Source organism: Eulemur rufifrons, chromosome 27, assembly GCF_041146395.1.
Source record: "Eulemur rufifrons isolate Redbay chromosome 27, OSU_ERuf_1, whole genome shotgun sequence".
NCBI classification, from domain to species: domain Eukaryota; kingdom Metazoa; phylum Chordata; class Mammalia; order Primates; family Lemuridae; genus Eulemur; species Eulemur rufifrons.
In genome coordinates, this window is record NC_091009.1 from 16,841,884 (window position 1) to 16,863,435 (window position 21,552).

Sequence of the window (21,552 nt, forward strand, 5' to 3'; positions counted from 1 at the left end):
CCAGACGCCGCAGCTCTGGAGGGGCTGCTGGGAAGACAGACCCCTGGGCAGCTCCTTCCCCGTCAGGGACGGTAGCTGAAGGCCAGGAGCACTGTTCCTTGTCCTGTCCTGCAGGGGTTGGGGTCGGGGGTGAGCCTTAAATATACCTGGAAGAAAACTAAATGTTGTGATTTAAAGGCAGGACATCTCCCCCCTCCCCATAACCCCTGAGCCATCCAAAATTCCACAGATTCACTGGGCTTAACTCCTCTGACAGAGAGTGAGCCAAGGTGAAGACTAGTCAGTCTCGCTGTGGGGTGAGTTCATTTAGTCGTCTCGATTTGTGAACTGCTAGAGGATCCACTGGAGTGAGAGGAGCATTGGTGGCCTGAGGGGAGCCTACAGAGGTGGTGGGGTAGAGGTGTTGTGTCCCCCCCCCATGACTCATGTTTGAGTCCTGGGCCCCGGCACCTCAGAATGTGACCTTGTTTGGAAGTAGGGTTGTTGCCGGTGTGGTTAGTTAAGGAGAGGTCATGCTGAAGTAGGTGGACCCCTAACCCAAATGACTAATGTCCTTATGAAAAAAGGAAATTTTCACAGAGATATACACACAGGGGGAAAACCAAATGAAGACTCGAGTTATGCAGCCACAATGCAAGGGACTACCAGAAGCTAGGAGGGAAGCCTGGGGCAGATCCTTCCCTAGTGCTGTCAGAGGGAGCATGGCCTTGCCAACACCTTCATTTTGAACTTCTGGCCTCCAGAACTGTGAGACAATAAATTTCTGCTGTTCCAAGGCACCTGGTCATGGTTTTGTTACAGCTGCCCTGGGCAGCAAAGGGTGGAATGGGGAGATGATGGTGCGACTTGGCAGGTCTGGCAGATTCTATCTTTTCAATAATGGTTACAAAATATCTCCCATCTACGTGCTCTTCTTACAATGCAAGACAATCTTCCCATTGAATGTGGGAGTCTATGTCCCCTCCACTTGAACTGAGCAGGATTTTGTGATTTCCTTGACCAATTAAAATATGGAAAAAGTTACAAAAGTGTCACTTCCAAGACTAGGTCATAGAAACCCTATGTACTTCTGCCTTGATCTCTTGGGACACTCGCTCTGAGGACAGCTAGCTGCCATGTAAGTGGTTTGATTGCCCTGAGGCTGCCATGTTGTGCGGAAGCCCAAACTAACCAGAAGAGATCACATGGAGAGTCCCTGAGACTACCTAGAGAGAGATGCCTGGCCACCACCCCTGGCTGCTCCAATCTTGCACCGTTTCTGTTCCAGCCACCACTTGCCTACAGCTCCATGAGAAGCCACAAGCCAGAACTGCCTATCCAAGCCCTCCCCAAAGCCTTGACCCATGGAAATTATGAAAGGAAATAAAAAAAGTGTTGTTTGAAACCTCTAGGCTTTGGAATTTGTTACACAGCCTATAAGGTCTGGGGCAACCAGGTATTAGAGAAAGGAAGGCCAGAGTGAAATGGAGACACAGAGATGTTACAGAGAGATAAAGGGCTAAAAGATGGCAAAGAAAGAGAGGCAGTTTGGGAAGGGCAATGGAATCGTTCTCTAAGAAGGGCAACACAGTCACGTGGGAAACACCTGGGTGGGGAGACAGGTGACCTGTGCTCCCTCCTAGCGCTGCTCTCCATAGTATGTGGCTCCAGGCCACTCTCTCCCCTCCCTGAAGGACATTCTGTGAACTAATAAACTGTGTGGGAAAAAATAGCAAAGCCCAGAAAGGGGGGCTCACAGGCAAGAGTGTGTCCTCCTGCACCAATTCCAGGGTCACCAAGCACTCTCCTCACTGTGATTTAGTGGTTCTCATGTAGAGTCTCCTGCTGGAAGGTGCACTGACCCGCTGCGACAAACACCTGCCCTGCTGCGACAAACACCTGCCCCACTGGGCAAGTGCGTTTCTTGCAGTGAACTAACACACTGGCACTCCACCTTATGTACCCACCTGATCACCCACGGGGACACCTGACCTGCACATGTGAGGATAGACCGCCCCCCCCCAGACAGTGGTGATCCAAACAAGGTGTGACTGCTCTGTGGGACCCTGCCCGAAAATGATCAACTGGCCTCCCTAGTGGATGACTATTCCGCACGGCCACAAGTGCAACATCAGTCTTCTCTCAGGCCAAAAACAGAAGAGGAAAAACCAAGTAGTTCCTCAGAAATAAGGGAAGGATCGGAACTGGGAAACAGTGGGAGCAAGAGGAGAGAGGCAAAGAGGGCCAGGCCCCTGATGGGGGGGCTCAGGAACCCTTCCACGGAGGCTTCTGGCCCAGGAAAATCTTGCCTGACTTTCCCACAGCTCTCCCAACTGTCTTCTCTCCCTCCCTGTCACGGCTGCCATTTAAATGTACTATGTCTTGGTCTGAATATGCTTAAAGAAATAAAAATAAAACAGGTAATAAATATAATGAAGTTTAAAAAAAAAGAAGAAGAACAGAGTTGAACAATTTTTTCATCCAGTGTTCCAGATCCAAAATATTCAGTATAGGCAATTCAAAGCCAAAAAAATAATTGTTGTAATAACATGTTTCTTTGTTTTTAATGTTAAATTATGGTATCAAATATTTCATAGATTCTGATTACTGAACATCTGTAATCAACAAACATGAATTAATGAAGCAATAACACATCCAATATTATTAAGAAATAATATAATTTTGAACCACCTGTAGTAAAATGAAGCTTGCAAAATTTCAGGTATTTTTAAAAATCACCATTTATAATCTACTATATAAAATTATAATATATAATCGATATAATTTTATAAATTTTATATTATGAAGTCTTTTTATATTATAAAATACCCCAGAGAGAAACATAAATGCTGCAAGTGTGTATCAGAATGTTTTGTCGTCCCATCCTAGTCCTTGCCCCCTCCTGTTCTTCATGCATTCGGGCATATTATGTGTTAGGTGTAGGGCAAGCCCTGGGAGCACAAAGAGGCTTTTGGCCATCCATGTCTTGGACAAGAGTACCATGGGATGGCAGTCAAGATGTTTACATAGATACATCACCTGCTGTCTGGTCACAGTTACTTTAAAAAAAAGAGAGAGAAAAAGATACATCACCTGTTCCTATGTAAATATGTGCCTTTTCACTTTAAGTGCCCACCCAAAAATATATTACATCCTAACTATCCTGATTATAAGAAGAAACCACTCCAGAAATAAACTTGCATATATTTTCTTCACAGTGCAACACTCCTTAAAAGATGGTATGGAAATTGCCCATGGCAACCCTAAAAACAAAATAAATATAATACAATTGTGCTCTTATGCAACTCAACAGGCACCAGGAAAGAGAGACATACAGTGGGAGTTTAATCCATGGGTTTAGGTAGGGGCAGTGGAGCGAGGAAGAAGCCCGGCAGGTGCATTCTTAGAGGCCTGGTACACTGAGAGTGTCTTTTTTTTTTTTTTTCTTTTTTTTTGAGACAGAGTCTCACTCTGTTGCCCTGGCTAGAGTGCCGTGGCGTCAGTCTAGCTCACAGCAACCTCAAACTCCTGGGCTTAAGCGATCCTACTGCCTCAGCCTCCCGAGTAGCTGGGACTACAGGCATGCGCCACCATGCCCGGCTAATTTTTTGTATATATATATTTTAGTTGTCCATATAGTTTCTTTCTATTTTTAGTAGAGAGGGGGTCTCACTCTTGCTCAGGCTGGTCTCGAACTCCTGACCTCGAGCGATCCACCCGCCTCGGCCTCCCAGAGTGCTAGGATTACAGGCGTGAGCCACCGCGCCCGGCCACACTGAGAGTGTCTTTATCTGTGACTCTGATGATTAAAGGCAAACGGCAGAAGTCACAGTCAAGGTCAAGGGAGGGCAAAGGTCAAGCGTGAGGTGCAGGATGAAAGCCAGTTTTCAAAATTGGAAGTATCAGGCCTGAGGTGTACAGTCCATCAGGGTCAGAGAAGTGGGACAGATGAGTGAGTGAATGACATCCCTAGGACAAGCAGCAGGACAGGTGCTGAATAACGTGAGGATTCTTGGGGGCTGGGGACAGTAAGGAGCATCAAGGGGATGTTAATCCTCTCAATGGGGCTTTTATTTACTCCCAGCGCCTAAGTATGAAGAAGCCCACGCGGGGGAAGGTGAGTCACGCCCAGCTACAGTAAGCCAGTACAGGAAAGGCAGAAATGAGAAGCAAAACCTCTTCTGAGTCATAAACATACTATTATTTTTACATTAAAACATTGCAGCTGGCTCCAGGTCTCTGTAGTTCTACTGGAGGTGATAATACTGTCTGATAATTATTGTTCTTAATTTTCCAAGAGACAGAAAGGGTGAGACCACCTCCATAGATCCAACCAGGCATATTTCCAAGATTCCAAGCTACCAGGCAGGGTTGCCATGAAGAGCAGGGCAGTTTTTCTTTCTCTCAGGCCAGAAAATGTGTAAAATAATCAAGTCTTTCATAGGCCGTTGCAGAAACTTGCTGGCTGCTCCCGTGGGGTGGTCCAGCTCTACCTGTAGGCACCCATGATATGCAAAGCTCTTGCCCAATAAACATTCTCATGAAACAAGATGAATAAGAAAGGCTGTTTCATTAATTTGATATATTGAAGTGCCCTTCACGTTCAAGTGGAGGCTGGATGCTCAAGTCAAAGGCGTTGTAGAAGACATTCCTGCTCTAGGTGAGAAGATTCCCTCCAGCTCTGAGAATCTCTACTCTATTCATAAATCATCATTGACAAATGGGATGTAGGGAAGTGTGTGGCACGAGACAAGCTGTATTTAAAGCCACATGTGATAAAAGAGTCCATCAAAAGAGCCTGAAAGCTGACAGTCTTTTTGGAGTCAAAGGACAAAAAAAATTTGTGGCTCCGATCTTTTTGCCATAAATGCTCAATCCTGCATTACCCATGTATGTTGCGGGTGTGGTCAAGAGCTTCGAGGACTGGCGTTGAGTCTATGGGGGACAGAGGAGACCACGGTTCATAGAGGAAAGAGGACTTGAAAGGAGGAATCTGCAGTCATCGATCTAGTGGAGGAAGGTAGATGACTCCGTTTTGCTCTGGAAGGAAAAGAGGTTTTTAGTCAGATACATGTATGTTTTCTCACAGCTCAAAAATAAAGTATGCAACGTTCAGCAAAATCTGAGCAGTAGGCATTGACAGTTTTAGCCTGCTTTGTCAAGATTTTCTTAGTACTTGACAAACTTTAACTCAAATTCACAAACTCCACAAGATAAAAAGCAGAAACTCACCGTCTGGATTATTCTTGAGAGAGATGTGTCATTGTGAAAAAAAAAATGTTTTTTTTTCCTTCATTAGCTATCATTTATTGGATTGGGATTAGTGCTGTACTTTATTTTTAAAGAAAACATTAGTGATCCACTAACCCTTCAGAGCTGAATTTCTAGCAAGGGGGTTGGTTTTACTTTGATCTAATAACATGCTTTCATACAGTATCACCTAAACTGGGGTTGAGGTCTACGAAGAAAAGCCAAGCTCCTGGTGCACTCCATGTTCAGAGCCATGATCCAGTTCTCATTAATATTATATTTTGATCAACTTGAACAACTAGTGAAGCCAGAGGCAGGAAACGACCTTACAAAGCTGGACTCTAAGCTCTATGACAAGAGAGAGCACGTCTGCCTTGTTCATTCTTATATCCCAGCAACAAGTAGAGTGCCTGGAACACAGCAGATAACTAATACATATTTTTTGAATGAATTTTTTCACCAGAGTACCAAGAACCTATATATCTCCTATTTCTGCTTCCCTTTTTCTCTACTCCAAGTACCGCTTTCCAAAGGTATCTACTCTTAAACATTCCATGTTTTTGAAAAACGAATTTAGAAGGAAGAGGACTTCCATATGATTGGGATAGAAAAATGTTGACTGAAGTCTTGAAACAAAGGGCAACATTACCTCAGAAGTCAATAGTAATTAATAATAAAAATATGGTTTGGAAAAAAAAAATCAAGATCACTGTATCTTCTCTGACCCAGTTTCTAGGGGGACAGTTCACTTGGACAGAAGTTGCTCTACTTTGTGGATGTCAGGTATCACCTAGGAAAACAGACCACGCTCCTTGCAAGCATTACCCATGCTGTGTGTCCCCTGTGTGGTGGCAGGGTTGTCCCAGGTCCTTCTGTTATCCAAATGTGAGAGCTAACCCATTTCTAAGTGAAGGTTGGAGTGGCAGGTCCAGAAAATTAAACTCGGGAGACTCCAAGGATCCTTCCACATGCCTCACCTCGGGGCCTTCTTCTCCAGGCTAGAAGAGCAACGCCAGCCAGGACAATGGCGAGAACAATGGACCCAAAGACGGCTTTCATCACCAAAGGTATACTTTCTGATTCTGAAAGCAAGCAGAGGAGGAAAAAATCCACAAGTTCCCTTTCCCTTCTATGTTAAGTTTCTGGGTCTTTGTCCCTGTGATCAATGGGAAACCCAACACTATTTTTCTTACTGTTGCTTCTCACCCATCAATCTGATGGCTAACAAAAATGTGCTTGTTTTCTTGTGTTTAATTAAAAAAATTTTTAATTTGTAATATGGTAAATAGCAGTAGATAAAACCCACATCAACAAAAGCTTGTTGGGGTCCTCCATAGTTTTGCAGAGTACAAAGGAGCCCTGGGACCAAAGACTGTGAGAACTGCTGACTCACAAGAGCCATTCTAAAGCATGCTGCGTGACATAGTGACCCATCCTCCCCTCCCGGGCAGGCAGCATGGCTTCCTGCTCACTCCTTTCCTCAGCCTCACTCCCCAGACAGCCACAACCCGGTCCTTACCCTGAAGAACCATGTGGAGGCCACAGTGCTCCACATGACAGGAGTAAAAGTCACTGCTCTGAGGATCCAGCTCAACTGAAACCCATGTCTGATAGGTTCCATCCCCACTGGGAAGAATGTCTCCAGAATCCATTTCTTGGACAATTTCTTCTCCGTTCTTCTTCCAGACCATGGAAATTTCTGGGGGGTAAAAGCCATGAGCTTTGCAGAAGAGAGTTGTAATCCCTGGAAGAGTTTCTTTGCGATTTATTCTGACCAGTGGGGGTTCTAGGAGGAAAAAGCCAAAGTTAAATAGAAGTGTCTTGTGGACTGGGCATACAGTATTAGAACATGGCTTTCCTAATTAATTTACTTCATTGCAGGAAACATCTAAAACCCAGAATGACCCAGAACCCAGGTTCCTCAACAACAAACTTCCGTATTATGTATCTCCTACGAGGGCAGTGTGCTAGGTGATGAAGAATGTGGGGTGAGCCGTGCTCCATCCTCCAAGGAGGGGAAGCCATGTAACTTTGAGTATTTGGAAAGTGTGCTGGGATTGTTCACTGTTAACCTTTGAAATACCTTTCTGTGTCAAGGAAAACTGACCCACAAAATGTGTAAGTGACTGTCCCTCATAAGTAAATTCAGCAAGAAATTAGAACTTCTTGTACTCAATTCTATGTTTAGTGCAAATAAATAACACAGAAATCTCTGCTCAGCTTTGGCTCCAAATTGCCTTGTACACTCAGGCCACTTTGATGACTGTCACCAGACACAAACATATGTCATAGATCATGTCATGGCTGTGCTCTCAAAGGGGCTACAGACAGTCATATCATAGAAGGGCTCCAGCAGTGACAACAAAGAATTATCCATTTGTGACCTTGGCTCCTCGTGACTGCTCTGTTGATTTTCCATATGGTCCTGTCCTTAACATTTCCTGCTGAAACTGGGTCACGGAGCAATACAGAGACCGGGGGGCCTACTTCCTGCTCCTCTCTAAGTCTCACCTTCTCACTTCCGCCTTATCATCTGCCATCCTGCTACAGGGAGGAGCCCTCACCTCAACAATACTGTCCTTGTCTTTTTGCGAAGGCATGAAATTTAGTAGTCGAAAAAGGCTTTCCAACACTAAAACCAAAATATAAATGCCACCAGGAGAGACTGTGCTTTTTTGACAGTGCCTATGAAAAACTGATCCTAGATCCCTCTTTTGACCAAAAGGTTGAGAATCCATTATGATACTCATGGTAGACAGGAGGCCTGGCGGGGGAGCAGATGCATTCAAGTCTAACTTCAACACACATTGTGTCTAGGAGCTTTCCGTAGCATGATACAGACAATTCATTTTAAATAATAAGATCATACGTGAAAAGTTCTGTATTAACTAAAAGTTGAACAATTGAATCATGTCTTTAAAGTATCAGAGGAGCTCTTTGCTGAAAGGAATCTTATCACTAATCCTCCAGTGAAGCAAAGACCCTCTTTGTAAGTCCAGATTTTCATTCCTGCTGCTGTTGTGAGAACGCTTCGTTACTAAACAAGTTGTGAGAATTGCTCCACCTCCCAAAGCATTTCCCAGCTGATTGTCGACAGGAGATGAAAGGGTTTGCCTTGCTGGAGCCCCCCAAAAGGAGGTGCCCTCAGAGTCACTCCACTTTGTCAAGACAAGTGGAATTGCTAAATCTGGTCAAGACATTGCTAAAAAGTAACCAGGGAATGTTCTCACGGGGAGTCACAGATTACAATAGTCCAACTAAAGACAGGGACTTCAGGTAGGGTGGATACAACCTAGATGAGTGGAAATGTACAAAACCTGCAGTTCTGGGGATGTGGGAGCAGCCTTCTCCCTTCTCTTTACCTGTTCTTTGGAGGGTGTCATTGCCATACTCCAGGAATCTCTTTAGCCAGGCAATGCATTCTTCTTCCAGCCAATTCTTCTGATACTGTAACTCATGCCGATTGGCCTCCCATGCCTGTATGGTGATGTGGGCCACGTTATCTACAGCTATCCAGGAGAGGGTGTCTTTATTGAAGACTAGGAAATCCTGTCCGTCATATGCGTACTGGAGAAATCCCATGGTGCTTCCGTCCTCCAGCATCTCACAGCCGATCATTCTCTGGTAAGTGTGAAGCCCTGGAACACACACGCAAGCCGGGGGGGATCTGCACAAGGACCGCAGACCCAGAGGCCCTGACCTCTCAGGGCTGGAAGCATCCTCTGCCCTAACATGTCACCCCACAGGCCTGCCATGGCATCGTTGAGTCCCCAGGAGGAACCGCTTATGGAAGCCCACCTGTCAACAGGTATCTGTGGAGTACCTACCACATGCCAAAGGAACACGATAATTCCTGCCTTGGGGAGTTATTCGACCACAGGAATGATTAACTGATAAACACTGTGGCTATTCTGAGTGTGCTGGAGGAGGGAGAGAGAGGCAGGAGCCAGAAATATCCCTGGGAAAGTTAATGTCATGATGCTAAGTTAGCAGATCACTGAGCCTGGCCACCGGGAAGTGAGACACAGACTGGGCAGAGTAGGATGGGAAAGGAGAAGTTGCGTGTCGGAGCCCGAATGGGAATGGGATGGGGATGGGCGGGGGTGGGCAGAGGGCCCCTGGGGAGGAGACGGACCATTCGGAAGAGGCACAGGGCAGGTGGGAGACACTGAACCCATCAACCCGGTTTCCCAGGCTTTGCCAAAAGCCACAGCAAGTGCGAGTCAGCAGCTGCTCTCGTTGGAGGTCAGCCCAGGGGCCTGTCTGCTGGGTGGGGGCCGGTGGGGACAGCGTTCGTGTCTGCCTCGTTCACACCTGAGTGGTTGTAGTGCCTCTGCAGGTTCTTCAGTTCCACCAGGGACGTGTGCTGCCAGCCCCTCAGCAGCTGCGTGTACCTCTCCCAGTGATCAGGCGCGAGGTTCTTCGCCATCCATGGGGCCTTTGGCTCCTTCTGCCGAGTGACGCTGTTATACGTGGTGATAGGGTGAGAGTCCACGTAGCCAACTGAAATAAACTCAGGTACCCCCTGGCCGGGATCTGAAACGCCCAGGCGGAAATATCTCAGAGAGTGAGTCCCTGGGAAGGAGGCAAAGAAGGGAGACGTGGAGTCACAGACGATCCCAGCCCGTAAACAGAGTTCCCCTGAACCCACACCTGTGCCTCCCGGCCCCCAGCTGCTATCTCCTCCCACAGAATTATAGAATCCCAGCAATTTAGGGTCTAGAGGGGACTTTTTAAGCTGCAGCCCTGTGACTTGGAGCCTTCTTTGCTCAGATCTGGAAATTCAGGATGAAATTTTACCAGGTGATCTCATCTTTAAACTAAGCATAGGGTGCTGCCCCTTAAGGACCAGTCCCTGGAAACACCTATGTCTGAGCCTTTTGTCCTGTTACCTCCTGCCATTTCTGACCCATCTAAATCCTTCCCAGTCATCAAAACCCATCTCCAGAAACACTCCCAGGACCAGCCTTGACATCTGCATAGCTGAGTCAAGATGACAAATGAAGGCTCACATACCAGAGTTACAGACATGTAAAAGGAATAAATCAAGCTAACAAACTGTTAAATATGGTCTATCCTCCTACCTTGAGAAATGGCTTCCATGTGACCTTGAAGGGCAAACTCCAATTGGAAAATCTCAGACTTTGTGAAGTTCTGGATAGAGAAAGCTGGCCTCCACCCTCCAGCCCCAGCCCTCGGCCAGAGACCTGCCTCCTCCTCTTCCCACTCTGGGCTCCATCCTGCCCTGCCAAGGCCCTTGTGCCCACATTTAAATATCCCTGGTCTCTCATTGAAGGTCCATCCACAAACACTGCTTGCTGTGTAGACCTCAGAAGCCCTGAGTCATCTGGGCCGGGGACTCCAGGTTCCTGGTACCTGGAGTACAGTCTAGAGTGGAGGGGCACAGACCCAGGGTGCTATCTCCCTTGGAGGATCGTAGAGTGCCAGAGGGGATCTGTCTGAATGTGGGACCACATCTGGGGCTTCTCTTGCCTGTGTCTAAGAGCTGTACTAGATGCCACTTCCCCAAAGTCTTTCCAGATTGCCCAACCCAAGGCTGATGTCCCCTTTAGGAGCTCCCCTAGCACTCGGATCTTCTGATGTGGCCCCCGTCACTGTGGAGAACCTTACACGGCTGTCAGGCTCCTATTCCCCAGGCTGAATACCACTTCATGATGTTCACTCCTTCCTCTTCATTTAGAAACATAGAGTTCAGGGGGAAAAATCAGCTCACAAAATGAGCTTCTGTGCAAGCAAGTTTGTATAGATTTTTTCTTTTCTCCAAAATTGCTTATGAAAAAATTCATAATGTGCTGCTCATCTTTGAGAACTGACTACCCCAAGGCTACAGGGTACCCTTACCTGAACTATTAGGGGACACAGGATGCCCTGAGACTGAACCAGGCCTCCTGGGCTCCGTCTGGCTGATCGTACCAGTCCTGCAGAGCCAGGCTAAGCACATCTTTCTCCCTGCTCCTTGAGCCAGGGCGGGCAGTTTGGCAGGGTTCCAAGTGGGTGCCCCTGCCCACTCCAGGCAGGGTCTACCCTGCGTATCAGCTGCAGTGCTGAACAAGACGGAGGCTGGTCTCCCTCAGGCCTGGGCAGCACAAGGCCCCCAGTCCCCCTCTGTGTTGCTCTGACCTTGCACTTCCCCCTTTCCCTTCCTGTGGTGGGTGGGGCTGCGTTGGGAGGCAGTACAGCGGAAGCCTCTGAGGGTGTCAGGAGAGTCTCTTTTCATAAAAGTGTTGGTTCTTATGAAAACAAGAGCCAGAGGTTGAAGCAGAAGCAAGAATTCTATCATAAAACCAAACAGCTGCCACATTCTGCCTTCTATTCTATTTCTCTTTGCTTACTTTCTACCTCCTTCTCAATCTTGAGGCACTTACGAATTGGGACTTAGCTATTCTCCTGTGTATTTCTGCAAGGCCTAGCACTTGGAAAATATGTGGTGAATTGAGTCATTGAGGAAACACTTTATTTCTCTGCTTTAGAGATATGCTGAAATTATTAGGAATCTATTTAACCCGGAACTTACACTTTAAAAATATTTTTCATTAACGGGAAGGCTGGTGAATGGGGAGTAGAGCTGAAATCTGATCTGCCTCTGATCTGGAATCTGCAAAAGGTGTATATGCTTGAATCTGCAACTGGCTTTGAAACAGTCCCCCTTCCCCACAGCTGGAAAGGTTTTAATGGCTACTCTAGAGACATGTGACTGTTTAAAGAAGGAGGCAAAGGGAGGAACAAGTTATGAACATTAGTTCTCATACTTTTCTCGATACTCATTTGTATATTCAACACCTCTTCTGTGCCAGCCATTCTTCTAGCCCCTGAGCGCACAGAAAACAAAACTGATAAAAATGCCTGCCCTAGGTTGGGCACAGTGGCTCACACCTGCAGCCCCAGCTATGATCTGGCCACTGCACTCCCAGGTGACAGAGCAAAAAAAAAAAGTCTGCCTTCCTGGAGCCTACATTTTAGTAGGGGAAAGGGAGGCAGACAGGCAATGCAAAGTAAACAAAATATATATGTTTCTAAGTGCAGTGGAAAAAAACTAAAGCTGCAAAGAGGAATAGGTAACAAAATTTTAAACAAGAAGGCCTGTTAGGGAAGACCTCCCAAAAAGGTGACTTCTGAGCAAGTGCCCGCAGGGAGTGAGGAAGACAGGCAGATATCCCTGGCCAGCGGTCTGGGCAGCAGGCATCACGCAAAGGCCCTGAGGAAAGAACCGTGCCTGGCATGTTCCACGAGCAGCAAGAAGGCCTGTGGCTGGAGCTGAGCGAGTGAGGGGGAAAGAAAGAGGCAGAAATCACTTCCACAGTTATTCTTAGGGGAAAAACTCACAGAAAGCAGAATCCAGACCAAAAAAATGGGGAAAGGAGAACAAAGAAGGAAGAAAAAAGATGCTGCGTTATCAAAGCTAAGTTGGATTGGTGTAGAACTTCCCCTGGAATCTGGGCTTTTGTTTTGTTTTGTTTTGCTTTGTTTTATGACCTCTGGAGGTCTACATTCCTGGTAGATGCCAATAAGCAAAAAAAAAAAAAAAAAAAAGTATTAACAACTTGGGGCGTTATTGCCCAATTAGGAGGATTTATTCTAAGTGAGTATCAACAACATCATCTTCAAACATAATATTTACAATTCACATAATTTGGCTTTCTTATAAAAATATAACTTCATAAAAATTTTCATCATCCAGAGTTAAAAGATAGAGATAGAGAGAAATACGTTCTGTTGACAGCACTGGCCAAGTACAGTATAGTGGTCTTTTTCTGACTCAATCTCGGTCTAATTCCTGGTTTGGGAACAGTTTTTCTCCTCCAACCAGCCAGCCATGACTTCAAAGACTGCTGGGCCCCCTAAAGGCTGGACTCTCTCTGCTGGTCACCTGCCTGTGCACCCCTCGCACAGCCAGCGTGGCTCTGCTCCAGGACACCACAGCCTCCTGCTCTTCGTCTGCCACAGGCCCCGTCACCCATCTGGCGCTTCCACAGGTACGAGGCATGCTTGCTCCTTAGCTGGGCTTCCAAAATAGTATCTCAGCTGCAATAGGAATGTGCTTGACACTTAACGTCAGTAACTCACAAGTTGGGGACAAGTTCATGGTACCCTTTCTTCTCATAGTATGTTAAATCTGGTGATCATTTATATTCTACTAGAATATGTTGCCCGGGTGATCAGATTTCTACTATGACTATTAAGGTTGAATCATTTGAAACAACCAATATTTGACCTACAAAAATGGCAATTTCACACCCTTCGATCTAATTTTCTGATTCTCTTCTTGCTCCAATAACTATGAAATTAGGTTTCTCTCTCCCTTTACATGAACAGATGATCAGCATTTGCCCACTACGGAGCTGAAATCTATACTTTAGAAATTGATCTTCCGTTCAGGCCAGCCAAGTTCTTCTCAAGGGGCATTTGCTGCCCCGTCCCATCAGCTTGTGATAGACATTGCTGGAAAGCCTGAACAGCACAACGAAACAGGTGCAGTGGCCACCTTGTAGTCCTAAATTGTGTTCCTGTTAACCTGTAAATTAACCAGTTGGGCCATTTTTAATAAAAGGCTGTGAAAATCGCTAGATTATAAAATAATTTTTAATGTATTTTCAGGCATTCATCTATGGAGGCTGTTTTTTTTTTTTTTTTTTTTTTTGAGACAGAGTCTTACTCTGTCGCCTGGGCTAGAGTGCCATGGCGCCAGCCTAGCTCACAGCAACCTCAAACTCCTGGGCTTAAGCGATCATACGGCCTCAGCCTCCCGAGTAGCTGGGACTACAGGCATGCGCCACCATGCCTGGCTAATTTTTTCTATATATACTTTTAGTTGTCCATATAATTTCTTTCTATTTTTAGTAGAGAAAGGGTCTCACTCTTATTCAGGCTGGTCTCAAACTCCTGAGCTCAAACGATCCACCCGCCTCGGCCTCCCAGTGTGCTAGGATTACAGGCGTGAGCCACCGCGCCTGGCCATGGGGACATTTTTAATTTATTTAGTATCTACTATGTATAAGGAATTGTGAGGCGATGTTAGGAAGAGAAGAACAAATCAGACGTCAGTTCTTTCCTCCGGGAACTTACGGCATAATCAGGGAACAAAAGCGCGTAGCATGAATAAACGCGATGCAGTAACACACAGCAACAGCAGCAAGTGCCACCGAGGAGGCGCCAGTGGAGCGCGCCAGCGGCTCAGAGAAGAGAGACCCCGCTCTCCCGTGAAGGGATCCGCTGGGAAATGCCCCAAAGAGAAGGTGGCGGATCAGCTGGGCCTTCAGTGGCACAAAGGGCAGCAGCATCTTCATCACAACCATTGTGGTTGCATTTATTCATGGAGCACATACCATGTGTTAGGTACCATTTTACACCCTTGATAACCAGGGGTTTCATTTATTCCACACGAAAGCGTTTAGAGGTAGGTCTTAGAATTCCACTCCACAGATAGAAAATAGCTGCAGAGAGTAAGTGAATTGCCCGGGATCATCCTTAGAATCCGTAAGTGCAGGAACCAGGAATCTCACTCCAGGCTCTCAGATGGAAAGCGCCTCTCCCTCAGACCACCTGACCCTCCCTAGATGAGGGCCACGTCCCCAACCCAGGCTGTTTCTGCTTCTAGCCCCGGCATCATCACTGCTCTCTCCCGCCCCCTAGTGTCAAGGGTGACTCACTGTCTCCAATTTCCCAGTCCCTGGGGCCCCAGGCTCCAGATCTTCCGACGCGGGGGGGGGAGCGGGCAGTGGGTCCTGATTGGACAACCAGGTCAACGAAGTTCCGATTATTTGTTGGCCTTCCCAAGTAGCCCAACGCCTTCATGAGGTCAAAATGATTCTGATTCCTGGGAACTACTCTTTGGAATTTCAGGCATCGTGGGAATGAGAGGGAGAAGTGGATGGCGGTATTTTTAGTTAAGAGGACCTCTGGACATTTCTCAAACCGTGCAGTGGGTATGGACTAACAGTTCTTTCTCCACGCAGAAAGAACAACTCATCTAACTACAGGAACTTAAAGAGAGCCTAAAAGTGCTGAATGTGACAGTTTGACTTCTTAGCTACTCTCTTGAGGCTACCCTTTTGGAGGTTAGCAATGTCTCATTTTATATAGGTTTTATTTTATTTTTTAGACAAGGTTTCACTCTGTCACCCAAGCTGGAGTACAGTGGTGTGATCATACTCACTGCAGCCTCAAACTCCTGGATTCAAGCCATCCTCCTGCCTCAGCCTCCCAAGTAGCTGGGACTGCAGATGTGCGCCACCACGCCTGGCTATTTTTTTTATTTTTTGTAGAGACAGGGTCTTACTTTGTTGCACAGGCTGGTCTTAAACTCCCAGACTCAAGCAATCCTCCCGCTTTAGCCTCGCAAAGTGCTGAGATTACAGGCATGAGCCACTGTGCTTGACTTAGGTTTTATTCTTTTCTGAATTTCCAATAAGCACAGTCCTAGCTGCTAGGGATACAGCAATGAACACATCAAAGTCCCAGCACTCTGAGCTGATTTCTGGAAGAGAGATTGGCAATAAATAAATATATAATACAGGGTCAGGTGGTATAAAGGTTATGAAAGGTTACTAAAGCAGAGAAAGGAGATAGCATATGGAGAAGGCTGATCTTTTAGGTAGAAGGACCAGGAAAAACCTCTCTGAGCAGGTGGCATTTGAACAAGGATATGAATGCAGTAAGTAAGTGAGCCATGACAAAAGAACCTTCCAGACAGAACAGCAAGCCCAAGTCTTTAAGGAGGGTGTGTTTGAGAAACAGTGAGGAGCCCCAGGGTAGGGCCATGTAGAGTTTTGGAGAATGAATGAATGAGCTCTGGTGGTTTTTTCCCCTCAGTACTCTGTATGCTTTGATGACCACGTGTCTCATATTTCCCAGAAGATTCTCAATATTATAAATTTATTCTTTTTAAATGATTCATTGAAGTTGTAACAAAATCTGATTTGATATGTATACTCTTGAAATATTTTTCCTAATAAATATAAATTTGCACATCAGAAAGAATATCCTTTGTCATCTGTCTCAATTTGAGTTTCCTAAAATAAGTGTGTAAAAGAGTCATGGGTTTGATCTTTAACTCCAGCTCCCTCTCTCCAGCTCTTGGCAATCCTGTGGTGTAAGAGGATTGAGGTCAAGTGAAAATAGACAGGTATTTCAACTAGTCAGAAGAAAAATCTACAAATTAGTTGAATCTCCCAAATTTAGATAGATTCAATGTCAACCAAAAAGAGGGCTTTAGGGGAGTGAAACAGTGTATTGGAGAAAATCCTATTGCATGTACCTTGGCAACAGCTCCATGGAAACAGACTGAAGTCTAATAAAGTCTATAGCTGTGGACCACTGCTGGCCCGTGGCCTGCTGGGAGCCAGGCCTCGTGGCGGGTGGTGGGTGGGCAGGCGGGAGAGACAGGCTTCATCCGTATTTGCTCCCCATCACTGGCATCACCACGTGGGCTCCGCCTCCTGTCAGATCAGTGAAGGCATTGGATTCTCATAGGAGGAGAACCCTACTGAGGGATCTAGGTTAGTGAGTCTGGTACCTGATGATCTGGGATGGAGCTGCCGGCGGTGGTGCTGGCGTTGGGGAGTGGCTGCAAGTGCAGATTGTCATTGGCAGATAGGTTTGACTGCACAATGAATGTGGTGCACTTGGGTCGTCCTGGGACTAACCTCCTCCCACCATCACTACCCACCCCTCCACCCCCGCTCCCATCCATGGAAGGATTGTCTTCCGTGAAGCCCGTCCCTGGTGCCAAAAAGGTTGGGGACCACTGGTCTATAGCAAATGACCATATTTTCTCTTGTTAACAGTTTGAACTCAAGGTCAATCCTAAGCAGATAATCTGTAAGTCTGTCTTTTAACACTAGCCCAGTTGGCAGCTGAGGGAGCTTATCTACCGTCAGTCCTTGTCTGTGAAGGGTACCATTCATGAAGTAGATTGAGACAGCAGATTGGTACATCCATAAAATTATGAGTAATATCAGGAGACTGATTTTGGTTATGTCAAGATGAAACACACAAACCACATATAGCTATGCAAGAAAAATCTCATGCAAGCCCCCAGCCTGATTACACCCAACCATATCTCCAGTTCACAGTTTCACACAGGCTGAAATGAAGAACAGGAGAGTTGTAGAAGCATGAAACACCTTTCAAATATGAATTCTGCAACTACACTAAACCACAAGTTTCAAATTTTCAATCATTATTGCCACCCAATCTCTCTATGGCTCACAGTCAAGTAACTGCAATTTCTTAGGGACATTACCTTTGAACATAAATTCACTCAGGAAGCATTTATTAAGTACTTATTGGGCACTAGGTAGTGGCAGACAAATAAGAGAAAAATGAGGATGTCTCTCCCTGCCTTTAAGGACACCCTCAAAGGGAATATTTGTGTAAACAGAAAATTATAGACCTGTGAACAGGAGCTATGGGCACACAAAGGAAAAGCAGTCAACTGCAGGCCATGGAGGTGATGAGAGCAACACATTGGAACTGATACAGGATTTATTTTGACATTTCCTGGAGTTGTGACCCCAAACACTCTATCTCCTTCCTGTGTTTCCCCACCTATCAGTGGTATAGCAGCCCCTATTCAGAGCTAGCACTGGGCACAAATATCTAGTAGACAAAGTCTTTTTTCATAACCTCATATCCTTTCCCTGTCGATGTCCCTCAAAGCTCAGGAATGTTCAGTGAGGGTCCTGGTAGGAAATAGCCTTCGCCCCCTTAAGGAAGGGACTCCTTACAGAGGTCGGTCAAGGTTAAGGAACAAGCAAGGATGAAGGGCACCCAGAGCTAGCAACTATAGGAAGCCATTATCACCCTGGGGTTGAAGAGATAAGAATAGCAAGGAGTGTTACTGATGCCCCTTGGAGCTAGAACCATAAAGAAGAGTTATTCAGGAAAGACAGTATCAGGAGGCACACAGCTGCTGCCTGAGACATTACCTAGGGAGGGGGAGGAGCAAGAAAGACAGATCCCAGACTCTCTTTCCTCCCTGCTCTCTCATCTCTGTCCTTTCAGTGTCTCCCATTGGGTGAACCCAAACAGAAATCGGCCTGCAAGAGCGCCTGGGTGATGTGGTCTAGCGGTCAGCCTCCAGGACACAAAGCAGGACAGAGAAAGATGGAGTCTAAGGAGTCAAAAGAAGAATGACCAGCACAAAGTGACCTTCCCTACCCTTTATAACTTACTTGTTTTATTTCTCATTCCACCAATTATCAAAGTGTTCACATCCAGAAGCGAAGTGATACTGTGGATACTGCGGAAAAGCCCTGGACTGAGGGCCAGAAGACCACAATCTACTTCAGACCGCTCACTATGTGTCATCAACGTCTCCAGACCTAGAGAAAAATCTAGCCCTCGTCTCTAGGTGGGGGTATTTTCTTAGCCTATCACTAACGGTTAGTGAGATCGTCACGTGGGATAACATGTTTAAGGAATATTGTTTCATATTAATGGAGAGTTCTTTGAGGATGACATGCAGGTAATATGTAAGCCTTTTAACTTCTAGAAATATCACCCTTTACCTCCCTCCTCCCTTCCTCTTTCATCTTCTGCTCTTATCCTCATCCCCAATCTTTCCCTCTTCTGACTTAAATGATGAGACTTTCTGGATTAAATTTTGACGGAAGCAGAGACTATGTCTGTCTTGTTCACTGTCATATCCCCCAAAGTACCTAGCACATAATGAGTCATCAATCAATATTTGTAGAATCAACACACGAGCGATTTGAAAGTATCTTCCTGTCATGCTCACCTGTCACCACTTGTGGTGGTGGCCACGTCTGAGTTCTAGGTATTGCCTACCAACCCCTAGGAGTGCCAGCCTTCTGCTGCTCAGGGCAGAGAAGCCTGGTGCTTCCAGCCCATAGGCCTTCTCGCATATCTGAAGCAACAGAATGTGTTTGCATGGGCTCTGAAACAGCAAAAACTCTTCCTGCAATCCTAGCACTCTGGGAGGCTGAGGCAGGAGAATCGCTTGAAGTCAGGAGTTAAAGACCAGCCTGAGCAAGAGCGAGACCCCATTTCTACTGAAAATAGAAAGAAATGATCTGGACAGCTAAAAATATATATAGAAAAAAATTAGCCAGGCATGGTGGCGCATGCCTGTAGTCCCAGCTACTCGGGAAGCTGAGGCAGAAGGATTGCTTGAACCCAGGAGTTTGAGGTTTCTGTGAGCTAAGCTGACACCACGGCACTCACTCTAGCCTGGGCAACAGAGCGAGACTCTGTCTCAAAAAAAGAAAAAAAAAGAAGACCAGCCTAAGCAAGAACAGACCCCTTCTGGCTAGAAAAAAACTAGCCAGGCATGGTGGCATGCCTGTAGTCCCAGCTACAGGGGAGGCTGGGGCAGGAGGATCGCTGGAGCCCAGGAGTGTGAGGTTGCAGAGAGTGCAGTGCACTGTACCCCAGGTGACAGAGTGAGACCCTGTCTCAAAAAAAAAAAAAAAAAAAAAAACCAAAAAACTTTTCCTTCTACTCAATTAATATTTCTTACTGCCAGTAAACAAGCCCAGGGCCATGATTTTATCTTTTTTGGATCTTTTGTTACAGGTAGGCCTTGTGGTGAGGAGGAAACGCATAAATAAACCTGAACAATGGATCTGCTCCACTGTTCAATGCCACTGAAACTCGGACTACATCCTCAGGAGATTGGCTACGTTACTATTTACTTTTAGGTTTTGTTTTTTTTTTTAAGTCTCTTCCACACCATCCAGAGACTTGCTAAGTTAGAAAAAAGGAGAAACAAAAGTAAAAGAAAGGACATGAGCAGAAAATAAGGGAGGCAACGCGTGGACGGAACTCGAGGAAGTCTCGGGGCGTCTTTCCAGAATGGCTTCCACCACCTCAGAAGGTGGATGACATCAAAATGCCACAAACATGAACTGGAAAGGTACTGTTCAGGTAGTCCATTACTCCTAAAGTCCTGAGGGTAAGACATACACTTTTCTGCCCCGGGCTTCTACATTTTACACTACACTGTTTAGGACGAAAAGCTATTCCTCCTCAGCTGCCTCAGCTTTGGAGTTAGAAGCCAAGAGAACTTGGGATACTCACGGGCATCGCTGTGCTTCACCGTTAATGCAACGATGACAGGGAACAGGAGCACCATCATCCCCCCAAGGTCCTCCTATTTCTGGATTTTTTTAACTGAATGGGCGTCCAGAGGCTAGCAGCTATGGGAAGCCACTGACAGTTCCCTGTTGATCCTTTTGAGAACCCATTGGGTAATGTAGCTACTGAGCGACACACACGGCCCTCTCCCAATAAGAACAGTGAAAACTATGTAGTGTCATCAGTTGCTAGGTAGAACAGAGAGAGACAAAATGAAAGCACTTTCCATGGTCCCTTTTAACCCTCTGTTGGTTTCAGACACTGCTTGTTCCTTTCAGTGTGCCCGTCTTGACTCTGTTCCCAACTTTTAAATATTTCTGGAGCGCACTTATGTGCAAGGCACAGGGAAACAAACATTAATAATACCTGGTCATTCAGGGAACTCAAGTTTCTGCCTTTGCTTCTTCTCCTGGAGCTTAGACTTTGCTCCAAGTTCAACGACAAAGAGTCACACGAAGTTCCCAGGGCTTGGAACTCCCTGCTCTGGCTCCCTACAATGTTATAGCTCTGATATAGCACGTATCATTTAGATTGTCCTGTAATCGTTATTCTAGGTCTGTCTTCCCTGCTGCTCTAGCACCCAGCACAATAAGCTCAAAAAATGTTTATTGAATAAAGGAGGGCAAGAGACAGGCCTGAGAAAAGATTCTGAGGGGCAGCCACTTGCTTTGCTGTACCCGCAATTCCCAGCAGCACACGACAAGTTGGAAAACAGCAGCTGAAGCTTATGCAGGGAGTTGGGGAACAAGCCCAGGTAGAGAAGAGGAAGCAGAGGTGAATGGGAGAGATGAACAGAGGCGAGGCCATGAGACAGGCAGGCTTGAGTTCAGGTTCAGGGACCTGGGTTTGCATCCCAGCTATCTGACCTTGGGCAGAATCCCAAATTGTACTGAGGTTCAGTTTCTTCAACTTTAAAAGCAAACCCTGTCATACATTTTACAGGGTTGTCAAAGGATTAGATGAGTTTCTGTTTATTATGCACTTAGTAGGTAGTAGAACCATATATAATGGTATCCTTCTGTGGTAGGATGATAATTGCCTGCCCCAAAGATGTGTCCACATCCTAATCCCCAGAACCTGTGAATATGTTACCTTACATGGCAAAAGGGACTTTGCATATGTGATGAAATTAAGGATCTTGAGATAGGGAGATTATCGTGGATTATCTGGTGGGCCCAGTATAATCACAAGGGTCCTTATTGGAGG

General features: G+C 46.1%; 1 protein-coding gene across 2 annotated transcripts; it reads right to left on the reverse strand.

The window, feature by feature from the left end:
* Positions 1 to 3,816: 3,816 nt before the first annotated feature.
* On the reverse strand, positions 3,817 to 20,418 carry LOC138375606 (major histocompatibility complex class I-related gene protein). 2 transcript variants are annotated; one of them, XM_069459338.1, is made up of 6 exons: positions 20,290 to 20,418; positions 9,544 to 9,804; positions 8,592 to 8,867; positions 6,749 to 6,928; positions 6,207 to 6,311; positions 3,817 to 5,019 (listed from the first exon to the last, which is right to left on the reverse strand). In XM_069459338.1, the coding sequence occupies exons 1-6, from the start codon at positions 20,345 to 20,347 to the stop codon at positions 4,979 to 4,981; spliced, it is 921 nt and encodes a 306-aa protein (XP_069315439.1). In that variant the 5' UTR covers positions 20,348 to 20,418; the 3' UTR covers positions 3,817 to 4,978. The 2 variants fall into 2 exon arrangements, with proteins under 2 accessions (XP_069315439.1, XP_069315438.1); XM_069459337.1 differs by having other exon boundaries at positions 6,749 to 7,015.
* Between the last annotated feature and the right edge of the window lie 1,134 nt (positions 20,419 to 21,552).

What these genes read in the sequence shown, in the direction of transcription:
- LOC138375606 (XM_069459337.1), bottom strand. Translation starts at nt 20,347, where the DNA reads ATGATGGTGCTCCTGTTCCCTGTCATCGTTGCATTAACGGTGAAGCAC. An exon ending in GAGGCACTACAACCACTCAG is followed by an intron (nt 8,868 to 9,543) that starts GTGTGAACGAGG and finishes TGTGTGTTCCAG; the next exon opens with GGCTTCACACTTACCAGAGA. An exon ending in CTGGAGAAGAAGGCCCCGAG is followed by an intron (nt 5,020 to 6,206) that starts GTGAGGCATGTG and finishes TTTTCCTTCCAG; the next exon opens with AGCAAAACGGAGTCATCTAC.